Raw genomic sequence first — 25,390 nt, 5'->3', positions numbered from 1 at the left:
TTTAAAACTTTTGACTGAAGATGCACTTCTTTATCCTTCCTTCTTTTCTGCAATTAATTTCTTCCTCATTACAATGTTTGCCACTGACCAGATCTCACTGAAACTTCCTTGTAACATGTATGTGGACTTTCAAAGTCCATTATACCTGCAGAAAGATTTGCAATATCTAGAAGCCATTATCCTATGTCATTGCTTTAATGAGCAACATGAGCAAAAATAACCTTTTTAGATACTTCATGCATTTCTCCACAGTTGCAGTCAAATGCCCTTCAACAGATATGACAATTTTTTTTTGTAGTGCCACCCTGCTCTTTGCCCAGATATCATATTCATTTATCCAAATACTTTTTGCTTGTATTATCTGCATATTGAAAAATCTTCTGTAAGTTCTCCCTACGTGTACACAGTCTGCAATTAAAATATTGATAATGACATAAAATAAATAATAGCATTTTTAATAAAGGCTTGAAGAAAAATTAGAGAAGTCTGTTAAAAGAAAATCAGATCAAGGAGACAAACTAAATTCCTATATTCCCTGGATTTAAAACTTTGAGATATTTATTAATCTGAATTGATTCAGAGTTCATTGTATCAAGAGAATACTTTAGAACATTTCCTAGTTTACAAGTCACTAATTTTAATTCGCATGACCCGATTATATGTAACTTCACCTATTTTAATTTATTTTATTTTGGTTTTTTGGTTTGGTTTTATTTTATTTAGAAAGTGAGATTTTAATAGTGACTATCAGTTGAGCTCTTGCAAGCCATATTACAGATGGAATGAATGTTTATGACTGAGCTATAAATCTCTTCAAAACAAAATTTACAATAGAATTATTAATGCAACATTAAATATAACAGCATGAACAATGCTTGTATCCTAACAAACAGCCTCATCATAATTCAGTAATAAAAGGAAGTCAATATCTCCATTTTATTCTTATCTTTAACTAAGAATATTTCACAATAAAACCTCACTCTTGACATTACTGAAGTGAAGTAAGTTAACATTTAGCAAGAATATTGATATACTGTGTAGATGTTACTATCACACAGAAATAGTACAAGCATAAAACAGTCTCTCAAAAATAAAGAAAAGCAAGCATATGGGTTGTAAGAAAAATTGTCTGTCAGCACTATTCTCTATTGATTAAAATCTCTCTGTGTTGATCTATGTGGTTAAAAATAACCACAGTGGAAAAAAGGATGCATAAACTTACGGGTTTGTTGTGGGGTTTTTTTAGCAAAACAGTTGTTTTGTCAGTCTAAATGGCCCAAGGATCCTATTTTAAAAGCAAAGATTGAAAACTTTGGTAACCTACAAGTACAGTAATAGCACACATCCTCTAATTTGTTCTAATGAGAAATAAAATATGATTACTCACTCCAAATTGGCTGTTTGCACTACATAATACAAACTGTATATGACTCCAGCCAGAAGAATAGTGAACTTTGAGGTTTATATGGAGAACAAAATAGAAACTGCTGTATGGTGTCATGCATGAGCAAAAATGCAGTGAGAAAAAGGCTGAAGTGTGAGGGTCAGGAAAGGTGTGTGCATTATACACAATTTGACATTAAAAAAATCTGTGTGAAAGAGTGGGTGTAGAAGAATTATTTAAGAGGGAAAAAAGAAATCAACCTAGAGTTATATACCAGGAAAAAAAAAAAAAGAACAATAAAACCCCCCTGATATATTTCTGCACTGTCCAGCTGAGGAGGGAGAATGATAAAGCAGCTTTGCTGGGCACCTGGCCTCCAGCCAGCATCTACCCACCACAATTATCTTATACAAATAATACCATTTAGAGGTATTGCACACTTTGAATTCATTAGTAACAAGAAAGTCTATTTATAAGTGGCACCAGTAATAAAATATTTTCACTATATATTGCTTGGGCCAGAATAAAATCTTTCATGGATAATTTCTGTCTGTCAAGCAATTAAGACATTTGATTTTAGTTTGGAGACAAAAGCTGTAGAGCTCCAATTTATTTAATTTTTACAGCCATAGTGACTGGCAGTTCTAAATAAACACTATTAATAAGTCATTAATCTCTAACTAAGGACTAGCGTCTTTCTGAAATATTTGCCAAATGCCTAGTTCAGGAAACCTCACTGGAATTTCTGTCATTCTCACAATTACAGTGGAGAGAGAAGAGTGAGTGTTTCAGACAGGTAAATTAAAGCATGAAGAAAACAGCAACACATTTGTTTGGGAACTGGAATAACTTCTGTGTTATTTACAATAAGAATTCAAAATGCCAAATCGCAAAATGCTAAATAACGAAGGAACAAATTACTTGCTGATTCAGTTTGATAATGGGGACCCGTGGCAGTGTAACAAGAAAACATCCATGCAAGCTATCAGGAATAAGTGATGGGGACAAAAATGTGTATCATGAAAATGAATAGGAAATCTGATGCATTTCTACCTCCCACCTCAGCCTCCAGGTTTCAAACGAGGCCTGAAATGTCATTCATGTAATTATTACCATATCAGGTTGAAAGTAATTTCAGCTCAGCTGATTTGATTGTTCATTAATGGCTGTGAAAAGCAGATAAGGAATGTGCATGGTAAAAATAGCTGCCCATTACAACAGTAGCAAATGGGGTCAACTTATTAGATAACCTTAAATTACTTGATGGTTCACGTGTTTTGGGGTTTTTTGTTTATTAAAGGTTAACACCAAATATGAATGTGGAAATAAGCTAATTGAAGCCCTTCCTATCAACCTTCTCCTTCTTTGTGTGGCTGTTTCAATAGTGACTGACTCTTCCAGAGACAGTTTATGGAAGGTATCAGTACCTGTGTTTCTTGCCTGTCAGTGTGGGCTGTGAAGAACATGTGGCATACCTCATCACTGGAAAGGGACAGTTCACTTGTAATCTGTTGGCAGATGCCACTTAATTCCAATAAAGTGAGGAAAACTCAAGCTAACACATCAGTTACTGCTGCAGCTGTAGCCAAGAACCTAAAAGGGCCTTGTGGCCAACTGTGCATAAAATTGGTTAGTGTTGCTGACCCTGGAGTCACCAGTCTCTACAGAACAGCTCCTTTCCACATTTCATAGAATCGTAGAATAGAATCATAGAATGGTTTTGGATGGAAAAGACCTTCAAGATCATTGAGTCCAACTCCACAGGGATTACAAAGAAAAAATCTTTCTACTATTTCTTAATCAAAGCCAGGCTGTAAGGAACATGTTTGTGCCTTTATAAGCTATGAACTAGAAAACCAAGCAGAATACATGATATTGAGCAGTGTGACCTTATATGGGTAGGGGATGAAATGTCCAAAAGGAACACCATTATCAAATGGAATTGAAAAAAATTCAATGCATTGGTTTTTCTTTCAACACACATAATCTCCTTCATAATTTGGTGGGCTTTTTTGAAGAACACATACCTTTTATGTTTTTTTATATGCCTCTAGTGAAACATAACTGATGGAACGCCTGTTTGTAGCTACATACATGTACAGAAGAAAGTAACTTCTTTGAATCACTAGAATTGCTTCTTAGTTCTGACTTTATACTTCCCTTACCACCCTTAGTCTTGGCAACACTAATAATAGTAACTGCCACAACAAAATTGACATGTTATCAATTTCATCCTCTATTCTCTAATTTGAAGATTGCATAGAAGTAGCTTTAATTCTTATTTAATTTATATGAAACAGTAAAGAGGTATTTCTAAAACCTTTCCATCCCTAAACTCATTTACCAATATATATAAAATACAACCCCTCCCCTTGACATGAATACTAAACACCTATTCTCTGGGAGCACTAGTACTTCATGTAGAAACTAGAGAATTGGCACTGCCAAAAAGTGTACTAGGATACGTTTAAAACATCGTGCTCTTAGTTTCATATATGAACTAAGAATTTTTTGAGGAAAATAAGGCTACTAATCTTGTTTATTCTTCAACTATGATATTTTGTCAGAAAACACTTCAAATTTACCAATTTATAGTATCCCAGTGAAAAAATGGGTGAGTCTGGTAAAAATCTTCAATAAATACACTTTCCTCTTTTTGTTTACAAGAATATTACTTTTCATTTTGACATGAAGTCTTTTAACTTGAATGAATTACTGTCCACAGAAATGGCTGGGCAGGGAATTCATAATTGGCTACTTCGTCAATTGGTTGCTTTGAGTGTGCAGTAAGGACTGTCTGTGAAAATGAAATTCAGCAAAATAATGGAACCATAAATTAGGCAAGTCACATCTTAATAAACAATGATGTGTAATTATGAAAGAATCTGTACTTACTTGCCAAGTGCAAAACACTCCATCTTAACAGTACTTCCCCTTGCAGCTGTAACTGTGTAAGGAAAATGGACTTCAATTTTTGGTTCATATTCCCCCATCACACCTGGAAAATAAGGATTGTTTAAAATATGAAATATAGTCGTTTTTCCATTTATTGAGATTATGACAGAAAAACCCTGTGGCTTGCTTTTTGAACCTGCTCAGCAGTAAAGCTAGTAATTGATGGAGATATCCTTGTTTGATCTGATATGCTCTGCTCATACCCATACATGCTCTAAAATGCTCTTCAGGTTTACCAGCAGCACAGCAGTGAGCTTAAGGAAAAGGATTTATTATCTCAAACACAGGTTAATATTTATATTTTGAAAGATTAAAGTAGGCGATCAATTTTGGAAGGCTGAAAAATTTTCATAAACCAAAGTTTTGTTTACCAGTGCAGTTACAATTGTGACAAATAAATCAACATATCATGCTGTGTTTGACTGAGGACCTTCTAAGCTCAGCAAGAAAAACTGAAATGATGTAAGAGCATTTGTGTTTGCAGATACAGTAATATGCAGACACACACAGAGTTCAATTATTTGATTTTCACTGACATTTTTAATTTTGGAGATGGCATATCTCAGGACAATACATTTAATACTGTTATATACAACTAGAAAAAATAATGAATGTGAAAAATATAAACATTTAAATCAATGGAGTTATCTGGAATTTGCTATGCAGTGAGTGACAGCTTTGGAGAATCACAAGAGTTTAGGGAATGAGAAATGAGCAGGGAAGGGAGACAGGTTTTATAAGGTGAGGTGAAAGGTTTGTATTTGATGAGACTAAGAGGAAGTGTGATAATCAGAATGGCAGGAGAAGAATATGAATCTAGCAGCTGTGTTCACTCAGACTGAAGGTGGGCTACTGGGATAACCAATACACAGTAACTAAAAGCTACAATAAACTAAGCAAGAATTGTTTAGATTTTTAGATGAGGAAAAAATGAATAAAATCAGACTTGTGGACACAGTAGCAATAACACAATTCTAGTCTAAGTCTATAGTCAGTCAAGAATCTCCAAAGAATTCTAGATCAAGAAACTAGGAATAAGAGATGAAACGTAAGGGGGAAAAGAGAGGTTTCTTACTTAAGGAAGAGTAAAGAAAGGAGCATAAGGATGATCACAAAAGAGAGAAGACAAGCTGGCAGAGATAGATAGAAAAAAAACCCACACCTATTACAACAAAAAAATAATACATTAGGCTGAAATAGTAAAACTATATATTTCTAGCCCTTTGAATTTTTTCCTCATGAGGCTCAGGAGTTTCCAGGGAGGCAGTGCCCTCTTCCCACAGGCTCATCCACATTGGTTATCCATTTAAATATGTCATTGTGGACTTAAGTTTAGTTATGCAATCTAAATGCATCAGATATGTGAATCAAACAACAGAAGTAAAAAGCATAAAATGCTTTTAATTCAAACAATCTAATTCCATAGATAATAGGGCTTTACAAGTAGCAGTAGACTTCTCTTTAAAAAAACATAATCATGCAAGTATGACATGTACTAGCAATAGTGACCCATTTTTCCTCCAAAACATGACTAAATCAATGTTTTGACATTGCTTTATGAACTTGTGGAGAAATATTGTCCCTGTACGAAAAAGCAAATTGTGAACCAGTTCTGTCATTAAAGATTAAATGGGTTATTTTTTGTAGAAAAAAGGAAATTAACCTTTGTGTCCTGGGTACTAAAGTCAGGGCATCAACAAAATTGTAACCAATTAAAATTTTCCTTATCCCAAACTGAAATAAATCGTAGTCTAATCTGTCGTAAAAAAAATACTCCCACTGATTCTTAGTATGTCAATAAATTTCATGATTTAATGACAATCCTTCTGATTTTTTAACTGTTTTCTGGCAGGTTTTTGTGATTATGAATATCAGTTCCTGATTCGCCTCATATATGATTTTATAAGATATCTGTCATATCCTCTTGTAGCCGTGTCTTCTGTCAGGCAATTAATCCTTCCTTAGGGTGAATCTTTAATAAACTTGCAATCACTCCTCATGCCCGTATTGCACTGTTTCAAAATCCATTCTATCATTTTGAGATGGGAAGACAGGAACATCACAGCAATATTGAAGCTATATATCTGACACAGTATTTTGTTTGTTTGTTTGTTTTCCTCATGATTCAGTTCAATTTGGCTTTTTGCACTTGAGTTTATCTGTCAATTACATCCTTATCTCTATAATAAGGTATAATATTTTCAGATTTAGGTATTACACAAATTTGTACTGAGTGATAGCGATTATCATCTATGTCAACTATCCACTCTATCACAATGTCCATTTGTAGGTCTTCACAGTTTAGTTTACATATCCTTAATAATTTTATATCGACAAGCTCTTCTGCATCCATGTTAATTTCCTTTTGAAATTGTTTATGTGTTGAATGGTGAAGTCCCAGAATAGTATTCTGTGGCTTCACTGACAATATCCCAGCTCTCCAAACTGATCAGATACTCCTATAACAGGTGATTTTTCTTTACCTGTTGTTAATGCAGAATGGGGCTGTCCTTCAACCCCTCTGAGAATTTCATTTCTTTGACAGCTTGTGATGAGTGATCCTGTCAAGAGCTTTTTGAAATGAAAGTAAACAGTGTTACCTTGACCATTTCTATTCATATTCTCTCAGACTCTTCAGGAAACTGTATACAAATTGAAGCATGATTTCCCTCTTTAAAAGTTGTGTTTCTGATATACGACTGCATGGTTTTATATATATTTTCTATCAAAACACTTCACACAGAAAACAGACTTATTAGTCTGTAGCTCCTCAGAGATTCCCAGGACTCCCTTTTTTACCGAAAACCAACTTTTCTAACTACACTCCTTCAAGGTCAGAGGCCTGGTGAAGGAAAATTGTACCTCCTGCTTCTTTCTGTACTTGAGTGTTGTGGGTTTGTGTGGCAAGGTTTTGGCAGTGGTGGGGGAGCTGCAGGGGTGGCTTCTGCGAGAAGCTGCTAGAAATTTCCCCTAGGTCCAACTGAGCTAATATCCACCACAGTGAGTTACCCTGGGGATTTGTTCATATTTTTAATGTGAATATTTCTACTAAAGTTTCTTCTATTGATATTTCAAAAGTAGTGCACACTACTGAAAATAGTTCATTTAGGCCTTATGATGCAGCCTTATACTCTTCAGGTATTCCTTTTATATCTCTGTCATCTGTTGACTGGTTTTGTATGTGTACAGTGACTATGTACTCACTGACAGGTTTTGTGATTCAATGAATTTTAAATAGTTTTGGGTTTTTTTTCTTTTTGTGTAAGACTTTGTTCCTGAAAATCATTGTGTTGAATTGTCATATACTATTAAACATTCACCTTTTTTAGCCCTGAAAAAAATACAACCTAAAATAAGATTAAATTAGACTTGCCTTTGATATAATACAGTACTTATGAACATATCTGAGGTATAATATTATCTTTCAGATCTTGTGTTTTTGACTTACATTAACTCCCTTTAGTAGGTGCAATCTGTACAAGTAATGAATGCTTGAGAGTCATGTCATCATTTCATATTCCTAATGAAACACTGATCTACTAATGTTTTGTACCATATCCTGTTCTTCTGAATTATTGTTAACCAGCAAGCAACATGCCTGCAGCAACTGGCAGAAAAATGAAGAAAAATTACTGAACAATTGCTTGGTGTCCCTATGAAAATTAGGAAAAAAAAAATCTATTATTGCAAAGGGATATTTTTCTTATTATTTATGACCTTTGAGACCAAGGAGGCCATTATAGTTGCAAAGACATCAAGGGAATTATCAAGGCCTTACCTTCCCACGTTACACTATAATTGCTTTGCTGTGGCTGTTGTACCTCCGGGCTCTGTTTTGGTCATTATGAGTCAGTAACGGTAAAACAACCACCACCTGCAATTTCATCAAGATTTTTGTTCTGTTGTATCAGGTGCTAAGAGGAACCTGAACTTTTAAGAAATATTGAGGCCTTGAGTTATGAGCATTAGAATCAATCTCTTTCAGACTTACATACATGACTCTCTTTCAGAGGTTTGGTTAAGGCCAAAAAAAATTCTCTTTATAATTTTTTATTTCCAGTTATTGAACATGAAATATAACAAAAATTGAAACTGATCATAACAGAATAAAACCATAATATATTAATTATATACAAATAAACTATATATGAATAATTTATTTATTTATAATATACAAATTTCACAGCGCATATGGTCTGAGAAATATATATAAGAATGGGGAGCTGCTCTCAACGATCCCATGTACTGCCTAATTTTGGACAATCTTCTGCCATCTCAGAGATTACTCCTATCCCCAATTCACTCTTCCTTATGTTAAGTAGTTTACTACGCTTCCTACTTCACAAGCTGTGCCTTTCAGCTGAGTTCAGATCTGGGTATGAAACAGCTGAATTTGTGATTGGTATGAAACACACCAGTTCAAAATAAGCCTAATTTACCAATTCTTGAAATTTAGCCTGGGATTTAAAAAAGGGCTCAAAGACAAATTTTCCTGATTTTTTTTTTTTTTTTTACATAAATATTACCACTGGGCTGGATTCTGAAACAGGTCATCATGCTTTGCATTTCCCAGTCTCAGCCCTTTCAGTGTGTATGAGATGAGGTCTCCAGGATCTTCCTTTGCTGTTAGAAGTTGAACTAAGATGAAACACATAACTTTTTGTTATAACTCTCATTACCAAAAAATGCACTTATTCAAATGACTGAACACATGCCAGTTCTAACTTGACCTTGTTAGAATTAATGGCTTGTTAGTGACATAGGCAGAAATGGAACTCAGTACTTATAGAAAAGATGATTTCCCTATTCTGTCCTTGAGATTTTTTTTTACAGCGATGCAATTATCAGAGAACAATCACTACATATTCTCCAATTCATATAAGGAAAAATCTTCATAAAATCAGGTTTAATTTTAATAAATGGTTTCATTTAGCAAGTTTTTCCTCTGACTTGGCTACAAATCTGTGACTTGAGCTCAAATCTCCACTAACCAAAGTATCCTATGAACCCTTAGCTACACTGTTGTCCACATTTTAGTTTTCCATGAAAAAATAGAGATGACACAATTCCCTAGATCACAATAATGTGATAAATACTGATTCTGAGGCACTCACATACCACAGGAATAGCTTTAATAGAAGTTCAAACATTTACAGATATTGCTACAGCTAAAACTGCTTACATTATTCCCTGTGGGCCATTTAATGGAAATGGAGAATGGAATAAAGTGGCAAGATCAGTTTCTGACTGTCAGTCCTTTCAGCTAAGCACAACTGAAAGACAGGATATCAGTCAGTCATTATCACTTTGAAAAAGACTGCTCTACCTCTTCATTTAGCCTGCCACCCCATGACTTTTACAACCTCAAATAAAGAGTGTAGAAAAACTGTGTCTATGACTGTGTCCACACAGGAAGACTTTTTGTCTTCATGGGATAAAAAAATAAATCAGACTTCTGAGAAATCATAACACATTGTCTAACTCCAGCTGTGTAGAAGCTAATGCTTCTGTTCCGTTAGTCTTCTAGATATTAACTATCCGCTTTAATCTCCCAGAACATAAGTTTCCATCATGGGTCCTTAAACTCTTTCAGCTAAAATGATTTGGGTTTCTTTCAAACTGTTTAAGTAATAGCTCTTTAACTTAAAAGAAACTAATTTTGAATGGAACAGGTTACAGGTAATACTTGAATAAGTGGCTATAAGCTCTTAAAACAGTAGCTAGAAAAGAATCTAAGATTCGTGGCAAAATATTACCAGAGTGCTAGAGAGAAAATGAAAGCCAAAGATTTCCTACACCCAGGAGAAAGATTAGTCACAGATTTATACTTGCCATTACTTTATTAGTAAAAGATACAACCCTCATAGTTCAGTGATTAACAGTGTTTGCCTGAGAGCTTTGAGTGAAGTCCCTGGTCTTGATCAGATGGTGTAGCAATGTTAATCTGGTTCTCTTACAGCCTAAATAGTATTCTAATCACAAAATTATTGTGGATTCTTATTGGTTTGGATGTTCCTCTCAATTTCCAGGAATCCTCCTGAGGAGTGATGAACTTGTCCTGCTAGAAGAATTTTCTAATAATTTTACAGATTAGAAATTGAGTTTCCTCCACATTGTAATTATGATCTGCTGTGTGAATATTTATTCAAACCCAAGAAAATTTTTAGTAAGGAACTATGGCAGGAATGTTCATGTATAAATTATTCTGCTATCAATAATCTCCAATGTAAACTAGGGTGATATATCCAGTAGGTCTTTTTGTGACAGATGACTATTCTGCACTTTCCCTGAAGGCCTACACCATTAAACATTCCTAAACATCAGGCAGTAATTATTACCAAGATTTTTTGCTTTCTCTATGTAGAAGAGTCTTTACTAAGTAATAATCTATGCTTCAATCCATCACATTTCTCACATATATGTAATTTACCATCTAAGCTTTTCCGCTAAACCCAGCACATCTGACACTGGATAAACCAAACTTCACCATTTGGATATTCATATGTAAGTGAGGGCATCTGAATGGCTTGTATACAACATGCCTGTACAAAGATTTGTATACATATATTTGTATGGAAACATGCCAACTTGAACATTTTCCCTGATTATACATGTAGATAAGTTTTTTGAGCTGCCATACACATCAAGGAAAATCAGGACTCTACTACCTAACATGGCATCTTGTTTGAGAGGCCCAATAATGAGTCAACAAAAAGCCAAAGGAACTCCCATTGCTTTTTTTGTTCCACTTTGTTTTTACAGGGGGGGGAGATTGTACTGAACTTGGCACAAGAAATCTGGTGGCAGATTTCTTTTAAGCATCACTAGCCAATGTTTATCATTCCTCCTTTCCAATTGCCTGCTATTCTTCCAGGTCAGGCTCACAAAGGCTATTCAGAAACCTGGAAAATATTATTTAATCTAAATGATTAGGAGGAGGTTCTAATTTTCATGGGGTTTCTAATTATCTTCCTGATGGCATGTTCATAGTTCTCACAGAACCACATTTCCTCTATAGTAAATGAAATAATTGTTTGCAATTCACATATGACCTTAAGCACCATTTTTCTTGCAACCTGCACTGTTCCTTGACTGAATGAAAACAAAAAAACCCCTTTGCTGTTAGGTACAAAAAATACCAAAAATTGTTGCAGTGTCCAGAGAGGAATTTTTCATTTGGTTCTGATCAACTAAGAAACAAAATAGTGTTGTTATACTATTCATTGTTAACTAATTAACTAAAAAACCCTTCCTAAATAGGAATATTTTTTTCACTGGCGTCTCCTTATATAGTCATACAAATACAAGTACCAAAATTTTCTCAATAGGAATGATCAAACTAACACTAATATTTCTTCTTCATTAGTAACAGGCATTGAAATAACTGTTATTTTAAATCCAACAACACATCATCCTGGTTATAAATTTATTGCAGGCTTAAACTCAGGCAAAATTCTTGCAGTTCACAATGTTTCACTATGTTGAACGTAACACCGAAATAACAAGTCATTCTTATTTGAACATTTACCACACCTCATGGTTGCATGGTTGGGAATTTGTAATTAAAATCCTGAGGCAGTAAGATATGAAACTATTCTTAATAATCCAAAATTGTTCACAGCTATAAGGAGGTATTTTTATCAATTTGCACAAATTTCAATTTCATTGCCATTAATTAAAATATTACACATTGATGTCTGAAATCTTAATAGCTACAGTTGGATGCAACATCATTCCTAATCCTGAGTTTAATTTGCAACATATTTTTTCTTCAGTTTGTTTATTTTATGCTTTGTATAGGGATTAGTTAACTCTTTCATTTGTTTAAGTTTCGTAAGTAATCAGGAGAAGCAAAAGTAGAAAACACAAGTGCAGAAGATGTGCAAGGTGATACATGTCTAGAATCTTAAATTACTTAATTAAAAAAACCCCAACAACTTCATTTCTGGAAGATAATGTTTCTATAAAGTAGTGGGAAAACTTACCAATTAAAACTTCTAGAAAGAGGTTATCTTAACAAAGCTCAAAGTAGACTAAACTCAAAGCAAACTGTTTCACATTGTGACAATTCTTCTTGTACATTGAAGGCTGGAATCTAATTTTTTCCAAAGGTTTCCCAGCATTCATCCTGAAATACTCCCCTGGGTTCAGACCTTTTATATTGTTAAAAGACCATCCCAGGATGTTTTCTCTATACTTCTTTTTTGGCAAAATCTTTTGAACTTTGGTGTGCTATTTGAAACAGTCCTTGAGCCATGCTACAAACCCTATAAAACACTCTGTAAAGGGTTATTGTATAGGAGCCCTCCATAAAACTTCCTGCCTACATATAGATTTTCATTGACAATTTAAGGGAGAAGGCCAGCAAATGATACTTGAAGAGGTTCTTGCTACTGCCTGGCTGGCACTGGGTCATTATTAAATTGAAAATAAAAGACTCTCTGTAATCTTTCCTTTTCTCTAAGGAAAATACATCCTTCATGGGTTAAAATATCTCAATATAATTTTAGGGGAGAAGCATGTTTACTGCAGGACTAAAGGCTGCCCAGAGACACTGCCGTTTTATCAGCATTGCTCCACAGCACACTTTGCATACTTTTCAGTCCTATCAGTCTGTGTACTGCTAAAGATCAAATTGGATTTTTCCCAGACAGACTGGCTCTGAAGAAAGAGGCTTTTTTCAGGTTTTTGTTCTGTATTAGACCATTAGGAGGAGTTGCCACAGTTTTCACCCAATCTTACATAGTATTTATGGACTTGCACAATTCAAATCATAGAATCATAGAATCATAGAATCATAGGGGTTGGAAGGGACCTCGAGAGATCATTGGGTCCAACCCCCCTGCCAAAGCAGCTCCCCAGCTCATATTGCACAGATAGGTGTCCAGACGGCTCTTGGATATCTCCAGAGAAGGAGACACCACCACCTCCCTGGGCAGCCTATCCCAGGAGATGGGATTCCTACAAGATGGGACTAGACATCTCACTCTCAAATGCTTAAAAAATGTGAGTTAATGATCATGCAATATAACTCACACAAAAGAGGTAGCCTTCAAGGTTGGAAAATACAGAAAACCTGGCAGGATTAAGTCATATCTGGATAAATATTTCAACTGGCATTACGGCCCATAGCTTTGTGTCTGCTAGAATTCAGCTCCATATGAGTTAGAAGACAGAACTAGTAGTGCAAGTATAAAAGAAAATCTGTGCTTCCAGAAAGGGGAAACTGACAGATTATAAACATTAGGTTTAATCTTTAAGCAAATCTTTTAAGCTAATAATCAATTAATTAACAAGTATCAGCATTATACAAGGATAGAAATAGCCTATGTGAAATTGTTGATTTTGGTCTATTTTATATATTATTTATTACTTTACTATCATATAATGGACCTTTTATTGCTTAATTTCCACCACTGGGGAAATTATTTTGACTTCTTCCAAACGTTTCTTAATGATGGGAAAGAGATCTTTAGATAACCCAGCAATATCCAAGCAACATATCGTAGAATTCAACCTGAATAAACATATGGAGAACATATCCCATCAAGGTAAATTAGAAATTAACAATCTTAACACCTTGATAACTATACTTTCTATCATTATGTGAGGCTATTAATCACTTATAATTAATCAATATAATTAGGACAGATGAGATTCAGTTTGCAGAACTATGATGACATGGAAAAAAAAGAAGGTCAATTTACATGAGAATATGTCTGCTCAGATACACTGACCTCTGCTGAGGTATAATCTAATTTGTTCTAATGGAATACAGCAGAAAATATCCTCTGATGTCTGAAATTGTTCCGTTCTTTGCCCCCCTGGAAATTTCACTGTAGCAAAGACTCTAAGCAGTATGTACACAGAGATAAAATTCGGAATTACAGTTATAATGATAAAGCTAACATATTTTCTAGAAAAATAATGAAGAATTTAAAAAAGAAGAAAAACTGAAATTAAAATGTGTGAACTTGAAATAACTGCTTTATCATAGAATCATAGAATCATAGAATGGTCTGGATTGGAAGGGATCCCAAGGATCATAGATCTCCAACCCTCCTGCCACAGCCAGGGACACCAACCTCCAGGCCTCGATCTACACAAGGTTGATCAGGGCCTTGAACACTTCCAGGGACGGGGCATCCGCCACCTCTCTGGGCAGCCTGTTCCAGCACCTCACCACTCCCTCTGTAAAAAAGTTCCCGCCAATATCTAATCTAAACTTTCCCCCCTTTAGCTTTAATCCATTCCCCCTTGTCCTGTCACTATGTACCCTTTTAAAAAGTTGATTGCCCTCCTGTTTATAAGCTCCCTTCAGGCATCAAATGTGCTACACTCCCTAGGTTTCCTAAGTTTGAAGAGGCTTTCTGTTGCGTTTATTAGTCAAGATAATTTACTGTTCCCGATCAGCATCCAAGCCTGCAAAGATGTATTTTAACAACCCTGTTGATTATTTGTAAACAGTTATTAAAAAATTCCTCAAAGTTTCTAATGCATTGTAAAGGTGGTTAATGAAATGATATGTAGGGGTTTTTCCCCTGCTAAAACTTTATCTCTTCAGGATTTTAGAGTGTTTTAACCCAGCTTGAAGTGAAATTGAATTGTATGAAATGACTGATTGTCAAGGACATCTGAACAAATGAGATATTCATTTTATTCAAAATCCATTGAAGGATTTCTTGAGGTTTTTATTTAATTTTCTTTATATAAAGGAGCTAAGTTCCCCTTTGAGACACATCACGAAAGAAATAAAAGATTAATAAAAGCCCAGGAAGTTCCTACATCTTGCAGAATTTGACGGAAAGCCTTAATATTATTCTGTTTCTTCCTCATAGATAAATGGAGACCAATTTTGTCATAGGAGTGGTTTTTTGTCACAAGCTCTCAAGTCGCCTGGTTGTAGGCACGGTTTATACATCAAAATCTAAGAATGATGATAAATATATGAAGTGGATTAATTTTTGAGTTAATAGAATCATAGAAGGGTTGGAAGGGACCTTTAGAGGTCATCTAGACCATTCCCTCTGTAGTAAGCAGGGACATCTTCACTAGATCAGGTCGATTAGAGCCCCATCAAGCCTGACCTTGAATATATCTAGGGATGGGGCCTCCACTATATCTCCAGGCATTCTGTTCCAGTGATCTACCACTCTCATAGTGACAATTTTTTCCTAATATCCAGCCTAAATCTCCCCTTTTCAATTTTAAAACCATTACCTCTTGTCCTACTGCTACATGCCCATGTGAACAGTTCTTCCCCTGTAGGCACCTTTCAGGTACTGGTAAGTTGCTATAAGGTCGCCACCGGGACCCTTCTCTTCCCCAAGCTGAATAAGCCCAACTCTCTCAGCCTGCCTTCATAGAAGTGCTCCAGCCCTTGGATCATTTTTGTGACCCCCCTCTGGATGCACTTCAAAAGGTTCATGTCCTTCTTGTGTTGAGGTCTCCATAGCTGGAGACAGTACTCCAGCTGAGGTCTCATGAGAGCAGAGCAGAGCAAAGCAGAGGGGCAGAATCACCTCTCTCAATCTGCTGGTCACATTTCTCTTGATGCAGCCCAGGATGTGGTTGGCCGCCTGGGCTGCAGATGCACATTGGTGGCTCATGTCCAGCTTCTCATCCACAGGTACACCCAAGTCCTTATTCTCAGGGCTGCTTGCAAGCACATCTTCTCCTAACCTGTATGGATAATAGGGATTGTCCTGACCCAGGTGCAGGACCCTGCAAATGGCTTTGTTGAACCTCATGAGGTTCTCCTGGCCCACTTCTCCAGCCTGTCCAGGTCCCTCTGGATGGCATCCTGTCCCTCTGGCACATTAAGTTCACCACTCATGTTGGTGTCATCAGTAAACTTGCAGAGGGTGCACTCAATCCCACTGTCAATATCATTAAGAAAGATACTAAACAGCACTGGTCCCAGCACAGACCCTTGAGAAACTCTGCTTGTCACCGTCTTCCATCTGGACTTGGAGCCATTGACCACCACCCTCTGGATGAGACCAGCCAGCCAATTCCTTATCTACTGAACAGTCCACCCACCAAAACCATCCCTTTCCAACTTGGAGAGAAGGATGTTTTAGGGAACCATGTCAAAGGCCTTGCAGAATTCCAGATAGATGACATCTGTAGCTCTTCCCTTGTCCACTGTTGCAATCACTCCACTGTAGAAAGCCACTAGATTGGTCAGGCAGGACTTGCTCCTAGCAAAGCCATGCTTGAATAACCTCCCTGTCCTCCATGTGCCTCAGCATAGCTTCTAGGAAGATCTGTTCCATGATCTTTCTGGCACAGAGGTAAGGCTGACAGGGCAGTAGTTCCCAGGATCGTCCTTCCTACCCTTTTTAAAAAACATACATATATCCAGAAAATACAGACTATATAATTTATACATATATATATATAACATATGTATGTATAATGCCTTTTGTAAAGGCTGTTTAAAACTAGCTCATATAATGGAACTCAGCAACAGTGTCAAGTAAATGTTCAAGTACTTGGATGTTTGCTTTAATACGATTCTTAATTTCTCAGTTCCTTAATAGGGTCCATTCTCAGCTGTTTCTTTCTCCAGAAATTAATATTTTCATGTTAATGAACATCTCTTTTTAGCAGCTATATTATCCCATATTTTTGAGTGGTTTATGTATATGTGTATATATAAATATAAAATGTTTCATTGTCCTTTAATATTTGTCAATGGACAAGGCAATGTAAACTAAAGCAATTTCTATAAAAAAGTACAGTACCATTAATGGAATATTTTAACTTTAAACCCAAATGATCACAGAATCACAGACCCACAGAACATGAGGAGTTGGAAGGGACCTTGAGCAATCATCTAGTCCACCCACCCCTTCCAGAGCACCATCACATAAGACTAAATTACGCAGGAATGCATCCAGGTGGGTTTTGAATGTCTCCAGGGAAGGAGACTCCACAACCTCTCAGGGCAGCTTGTTCCAGTGCTCTGTCACCCTCACAGTGAAAAAGTTTCTCCTTAGGTTCACATGGAACTTCCTATGCTCCAAGTTGCATCCATTGCCCTTGTCCTATTGCTGGCCATCACTGAGAAGAGCCTGGCTCCGTCCTCTCCCTCATCCAGGCCATCAGTGAAAATATTGAACAGTACAAATCCCAGTACCAGCCTGAGGCACTCCACTAGACACAGGCCTCCAGCTAGAATGGTTATAGATAGTTATTAAAAGGTCCATATTACTGCATTCTCTGGAGGAGGTAGAACAAGGCAGGTCTCCTACATAATAAATAAGATTTAGAATTTTCCCTGAATACTTTTTCAAGGTAGGTTTATGGAGAGGGCAAGGTTAAGTAGAAAGTCTGTGTCTTTTTACTAAGAAACTTCCTCAGTCATACAGAAAAACAAGCAATTTACTAAGAAATACTAAAGAACTCCATTACAATAAAGGGGCTTTTCAGAAATCCCAACTGATAAAAATTAAGGCATGGAAGCCTGGTAGAAATTCATGCGTGTGAAAAAATGGACTGGGAGATTGTTGAGGAGCAGTTCGTCTGTGTGCAAATGCCTGCCCAATACTCCAGCACAGTTCAGAAGGCTGGATTATCACAGTTGTATGACAGCCAGCCGTGAAACACAAATTTGCTTGAGGCTGGTGTATACTACCCACTTGACATTTAAGAAAATCTGTGCAGTTTTCCTTCACAGATTTTGCTGCTTAGCTCAGTGATGTAGACTGCTGCATTTATCCTTATTTACTCCCTCCATTTCTTATACTGTATGTGTGCCTACATACTGTTAGTATAATACGGATAACTAATCTGTTGTATTTCTGCAGAAAACTGGAATCAAATAAAAGCATGAATAAATGTCATAAAAACCAATAAAGAGATGAATAATAAATACCATAACAAATACCACAATCTTTTTTGTCAGAGTTCAAACCGATTAAAAATGCAGTCAATGTTTGCTGTTTTAATTTTTCAAAGGTTGACGTTGAACAGATCAGCTCTGCTATGTTAATTCAGTAAAGCTAAACACCTGAAAATCAATAATTAGCATGGGTACTAAAACAGCGAAAGAAAATAGGAAATGATATGATAAAACATGCAGCTTTTCGCTGCAGAGGCTGCATGCTGTGCAGACAGAAATTTCAACTTGCTGTTGTGAATAAACTAACTTAATTCCATTCGAATCTGTGAAGACATTTTTTACTTGCTCTGTTAAACTAAGTCATTTGTGTTTAATTGCAGCTTTGGTAAAGCTTCTATGGCACAGGACTAGTTTTAGTTCTAGAAAAAGCTGTAAGCAAGACAAAAGCCTTATAGTCTCTTTCTCTCTTCCTTTCCCCCTCTCTTTTTCACTTTCTGTCTGATTTAGGTAAGTATTCATTCACATATACTGAAAAGCTGAAATATATTTCTGAAGAACTGGAAAATATCATTAACTCAGGAACATCTTGGAATAAAAGGGAAATACAGATACTTATGGAATCATTAGTTATTATTTTTAAAACTAACATTATTTTGACAGAAAACAAACCCAAAAAGCAATTATAATGTAATTAATATCTTTTTGCTGAAAAAGAACAAATAACTGAGTTTCCTCTGTAGGCAAAAATTCCAACAGAATTGGACATATCTTTTATATGGAAAAGTCATACTGCCTCACAAGAAATGTTATTGGAAGTCATATGAGATTCAGGAATGCATCTCTCATGGCATCATGCTGGTCTACATGCCCCACCTGATATTTAACATTCACCTGTGAACATCTCAGTTGCCTGAGGATATCTCATTGTGGCAGTGGTCACTTGCACTGAGGCTGAACTGAGCCCTAAAGAAACACGTTATAAAGAGAGGAGATTTGCTTATTTGTCAGTGACACAGCAGCAGAATAGCAAGAAGGAGTAAATTTTATTGTACACAGAACACGTCAGCAGGTGTCAGATTGCACTTCAACCTTCAGATATCTAAATATTCTCACAACTGTGAGGTGCTTTACAAGAAGCTGTCTCCTTAATCACTCTTCCTTTGCGGGATGATGCAGTAAATGCATATGCATGAATTAAAACCAATGGAATCATGGTTCTTAAATTAACTAGAGTATTTTTGGCTTAATATTTTTGCTTCCACGTAATACCTAGAAATAATATTTTTCTTACCATCATTTCTTAGTGTCAGAGGTGTAGGAGGACTCAAAACTCTGGCATTTGTTACTGTGTTTTTTACCAGGCATATATAGCTGCCAACATCGGATGTTTGCACCTTGGAGATGTAGAGATTGCCTGTCTCCTGAGAGATGAAGCGTCTGCTATCTTCTGCCACAAAAGATGGGAATTCATTAAATACCCAGCTATAGATGATCTCTGAAAAAAACAGAAAAAATAAAAGAAATAAATTATGGAAAAAATATTGTGTAATATCAATGGTTAGACTCAATAAATATTCATTACCACTATTTAAATAATCTATGAGAAAGCTAAAGGCTTTTAAACTTTTAGTTTGTTTGTTGTGTTTCTTTATTTCAGAACTGAAGAGAATACATTTTTTTCCTTTCCTTGAAATTTTGGAAACAACATAAGCAATGAGTCCACAGGACAGAATTCGTTCAAGAAAATTAATTAAATTATTCAACAGAATCACCCATAAATATTAGATAATTCCCTCTTCTAGTCTTTCTGATCAAGCCAGAAATAATATATTAAGCGTTATTTTCTCTACTTGTGAAAAATGTCAGTGAACTATAACAAAAGCAAGTGGCCTTCTATGATGGGGTTACAGTGTTGATGGATAAGAGAAGAGCAACTGACATCAACTACCTGGATTTGTGTGAAGAATTTGAGACTGTATCTGAATTTCTGAATGTCTGTTTTTAAAATCTACAGACTAATAACTCTTCAACCTACCCTGCAGGTAGTATTACCACACTATACTTATATCTTCTACATCTGCTTCACTGAAGAATCTTAGAAATCTTCCAATATGCAGCTTAAGTCCCTCTGATCAATGAATAATTCCTTACATCAAAGATACCCACTGCTTTGCCTCATGATCCAATGAATCAAAGACTAAAAAAAGTGATTTTTATAAAGGATAATTAAACCCAGTGCCTTGGTTCTCATTTTTATCCCACAAATCATTCTGTTCACCTGAAAAGTGTGTACTTTTCTGTTTACACTCATAATAATTTGCTGAGAAAAAAGATTATTTGCTATTATTTTGTATGAGATTGTACAATGATTTATTAAAAACCTAGATGCATTAATGTCTCTGCATTAGAAGTATCAGTAAAGTTAATGAGATTCTGATTTAGCAGGGAATTCCTTGCAGGAAATTATTCATGTGGAGTTCCACCAATTGAGGCTTTAAAGCCCTAACCTGATGTGTACTTTTATACACATTGTTCTCCTTTCAGTGTTATCTTTCACTGTTTCATTTTGTCTTCACACATAAAAAAATATTCTTCACTACTGAAACTGGCCCATTAGCTGTAAAGCAACTTCTTCTGTAATTTTTCCTCATGATAGTCTTTAAAGAACTGACTCCAAAATCAGAAAAGCCAATGCTGGTTCAGGTATATAAAATCCCTGCTACTGCTGTGAGACACAAGCTGCTTCATTGGTATAGCAACTTCCAAGTTTTTACAGCCAAAATTCTTTGGTGACTATTCTTAGCTTCAGTAGTGATATGAAGACAGTAATTGCACATATATCAGTCTGGTCCTCTCATACTTTTATCGGCATTACAGTCAAAATGTTTTATTGATAGAAAGATAGTTGGAAAAGGAAAGGGTCAATGGGGTAAGAGGAAACACCTAAAAATTTAAATTTTTCTGTGTGCTTTTCTCCTAATGCTAGGAGAGGAACTGTTATAGCTGCTCATGGTGCAAGAAGTATTTAAACATCTTAAATAAATATATGCCATGGCCAGGTGTGCAGTTTAACAGTATAGAAAGCATTAGACATTCCAACTGATTTGTCCTTTCTATCTCTGTGTTGTACCATTCACTGATATGGTTGCCAAAAAGCACAATGACTACTTTTTTTAACCAAGATAAGTCAACAGTGCAAGCAGTGATGTAGAGATCAAGATTGTTCTAAATTAAGTTTGAGCAAGTTCAGTCAAGTTTTGAAGTGAGATGAAAATTTCCTCATGAAAAACTGATGGCATTAGTACAAAAATTGCTATGTTAAAGGACTAAACATATTCACCTGAGAGCAGCAAAAGACTTCTCCAAAACAGGGAATTAAGCTGCACACACTGACTTTGTGCTTAAAACCTTTTCCAGATCTCATTGTAATTGCATATGGTTACACAGGACCCTGAGAAAGATCAGGGCACACAGAGTCCTCTCCAAGGTTTTAGAATTTCCTTCCTCTTCTGTTATGGTTCAGGTAAAATACTAATTAGTCCAAACAATTTCTTTCTGAAAATTTCATTGTCATATTTTACCATGATGTCATATCTGGCAGAAATGATTCTGGGCAGCATAAAATTCTATGAAGTGATGATGAACATACAAGTTCAAGGAAAATGCATAGGCCTTAACTGAAGACACCTGATACCAATTCAAATGGAAAGCAATGAATCTTGCTGATTGCTCTGACTTAAAAGTAGTTCACAGAATCACAGACTATTAGGGGTTGGAAGGGACCTTGAAAGATCATCTAATCCAACACCACCGCTCCACTCCTCCCCCCTCCTCCCCCGCCCCGTTCCCCACCAGAGCAGAATCACCTAGACTAAAGCACACAGGAATGAATCCAGGCATGTTTTGAATGTCTCCAGAGGACTCCACAACCTCTCTGGGCAGCCCGTCCGAGGGCTCTGTCACCCTCACAGTGAAAAAGTTTCTCCTTATGTTCACATGGAACCTACTATGCTCCAGCTTGCACCCATTGTCCCTTGTCCTATCATTGGACATCACTGGGAAGAGTCTGTCTCCATTCTCTTGACACTCTCCCTTTACATATTTATAAACATTAATGAGGTCACCCCTCAGTCTCCTCTTCTTCAAGCTAAACAGGCCCAGCTCCCTCAGCCTTTCCTCATAAGGAAGATGTTCCACTCCCTTAATCATCTTGGTGGCTCTGCACTGGACTCTTTCAAGTAGTTCCCTGACAAACTCAAACCACATAGTTCAAACCAAATCTAAAGTAGTCATCAATGTGGGTTCATTGGTAGTTCATGCAGAATAGAATTTTCTCCATTTGTAGCTTAAAATCACACACAGTTGATTATTCATCTATTAATTAGAACTACTCCTAAGGAATGGATTTCAGGCAATATATTCATATGCCTCTAAAGAAATAGAATACTTAGCCTGCTGCTGAATGTGGGGGGGAGTACTGTCATTTTGTCACCTTCTAAAGTATTTCTAGAAATAAAAATAACAGAACTTCTGCCAAATCTAAAACTCAAATCATCTGTGGTATTAAGCTGCAGTTAATGCTTCTATTTGTGCATACCTACAGCATCTGTATTCCTGCCAGGAGCTCAAACTCCAAAGAACAGAAAAAAGTGCCAATAGTTTACTTCTTGATCGTTCTTAACTCACTGACATTGAGGGACTTCTATTTTTCATTTCTATAAAGCAAAACCCTGGGAATACACTTTCACATGCCTGGAGACTTTGCATCTCAATGCTCAGGTATGGAATTGATCTGGAATTCTGAACATTCTTTGCAGGTGAAAAGCCCCTTACACACTTTACGAAGTTCCTCTCCTATTTGACCTGGTTAATGAGTTCAGCAGATTCTTAAATATAATTTTGAGGGTTATTATGGCACAATATGTACATGTATAGTGGAAATATCTCAGGGAAATTTCGAATGCATGCTATGCAGACCAGTCAGAAAAAAACACAGCTGGCTTGGGATCTGGGGACCCAAGAGTTTTTAGCTGACAGAAATAGATGGATGATCTTGCAGAAGTGATTTTACAAAAGGGTGTTAAGAGAATGACTGCAATTATGGGGAAATGGGTGTACCTTGACATTGATCCATTGTACAAATGTCTCACACTTCTAAATTTGCAGCCATGCTGGAGGATGAAACATGCACTGTTGTTCATATGCTGGGGCTCTGAATGTTCCCGGTTTGTACGCCAGCAAAATTAAAATTTAGGGTTCTTCAATTACAGAACTGTTAGTGAAGACTGTTCAAATACAAAACAGGGTGTGTGTGTGGGGTGTGTGTGTGTGTGTATTTTGGTTTTGGGATTTTTTTTCTTCAGTAAGTATCATGCATAAGAAAATACTCAGATGACTTCAATTACGTATAAAAATAACTAATAGACAATGACGGAGAATCAACATTAAAAACATTGCTGTCTATCCATAGAAAAGTCTGTCATCTATAGAAGCAACACAGCAAAATATTCAAAACCAACGGGAAATAGTTACATGCCACAAGTCCAAAGCAGTTCAGCACAGAAGCACATGTAAACTACAAGAGACTTTCATTCAAAATCCCACTCCTACAAAATGGTGAACTGCTGCATGAACTTTTTGAATTCCAGAACAAGAAGTGGAAGACCAAACAGATGACACTAGGCCTATTTGTGCACAGCTCACTGCAGTTGTTAGTGAACTTCAAGCCTATGTTTTCCTATAATGGTTTAGGTAAAAGGTTTTTACAGTCAGTGCCATTTGGCTAAACACAAAGAACATGTTTCATTGTGTTAGCTTTTTAACAGGAGACTAAACTCCAGAGGTGTGTCTCAAGCCTGACAGGTAAATAATGAGAAGCTTCAAGATATTTTGGAAAATCTAAAATGCCAAAATCTAAATAACTCAAACTGTAATTCGAAAATCAGGAAGTAATTACCCTAGATGTGAACCATCTCCTTTTGAGAAAATGGTTTATTTGTGCTGTACTTATTTTTCTTTCAACAGGGTAAAGAAGTTCAAGTGACAATAGGAAACTGTGAATACTGCAGTTACAGAAGCAGAGTATTTTTACCAAATATATGCTGACCGTATTTCTTTTTTATGCCCATCTCTTTTATTTTTGATGTGACACCTATGCCAAAATCACAAAGTTGATGTAAAGCTCTTCCTGTAAACTACAGTACACTGCCAACACAAAAGAAACTTTTATGTAGATACTATTCATCAACACAAACGGAAACAGAGAATAAAAAGACAGAGAAATTATGAATCATAGAGGCAGTTGTAAAATGGTGTTCTCCTGTGACTTGGGCTGGTGGACTCTTCTGTTGGCAAGTTTTCTTACATGCAAAGTCTTAGTCTGAAAAGATTTTAAGTTCTTTTGGAAATGGCAAAACTGGTATTTGATTTTTATGGCAAGCCTGTTTACAGAAAAAACTCTACAAGTAGGTTTGTATCTGTTTCCTGAAGGTGATTTGAAAAACCTTTTAAATGTCCATCTGTGTTTGATTAAGTACATAGTAGTAAGTGAAAATCTGGTCACTGGGTGATAAAGTAGTGAGAAGAGAGCATCTATCTCCTGCCAAAAGGAATTTATGGTGTGAAATTTTGTTTATTATAATTTCTTAAATTATTTTTGTAGATCTATTTTCTCTGTTTCCCAACACTAATTCCTCAGCTGTCACAACATGTCGTGCTTCCCATAATGGATGAAGTTGGAATATGACATATCAGCACTTACATTAGTGCTGTATTGTGCTATTGGAGATATCATTCTGATGCAGAAAATGTCAGTCCTATGGTAATGCAAAAATCTTTCTGTCATTGTGGGTCAGTAAGAAATAACCCCTTAAGTATAGTAATGAGAGCTGTGCTGGAAGCATTCGGATAGCACCATATGTTCACTGCTGTGTTTGTTAGAGCCTGAATGTTTCCCAGATTTGCTTCAAGGCTTTTTTTCCTGAGGAATTGCTTGTTTCATCCTTTTAACATGAGTTTTCTGGACAGCCTTTTCATCAGTCCTGTGAGCTAAGGTATTTTGGGTGGTGAGTGAAGATGTAACAAGAAAGTCACTGAATTAACTAATTTAAGGCCACCTAAAACCTAAAGGTATGGGCCATATAATGGTGAAATATTGCATTTTCAAAGGCAAAACATGCTAATACACATCCCATAACTGCACT

The 25,390-nt window shown here is 36.1% G+C and overlaps 1 protein-coding gene across 2 annotated transcripts in view; it reads right to left on the bottom strand.

The window, feature by feature from the left end:
- CNTN5 (contactin 5) overlaps nt 1-25,390 on the bottom strand; it is a gene marked incomplete at both ends in the record, with an annotated part of 341,700 nt that overhangs the window by 142,789 nt on the left and 173,521 nt on the right. For both annotated transcript variants that reach the window (XM_084278561.1, XM_084278562.1), the window contains 2 exons: nt 4,280-4,382; nt 19,480-19,683. In XM_084278561.1, the coding sequence (XP_084134687.1) occupies nt 4,280-4,382; nt 19,480-19,683 (307 nt within the window). The remainder of the gene's footprint in view (nt 1-4,279; nt 4,383-19,479; nt 19,684-25,390) is intronic.

This window comes from Gallinula chloropus (assembly GCF_964237585.1).
Source record: "Gallinula chloropus genome assembly, chromosome: 1".
In the NCBI taxonomy this organism is placed as follows: Eukaryota; Metazoa; Chordata; class Aves; order Gruiformes; family Rallidae; genus Gallinula; species Gallinula chloropus.
The sequence above is the reverse complement of the archived record's forward strand: the minus strand, read 5'-3'. Positions and strand labels throughout refer to the sequence as shown.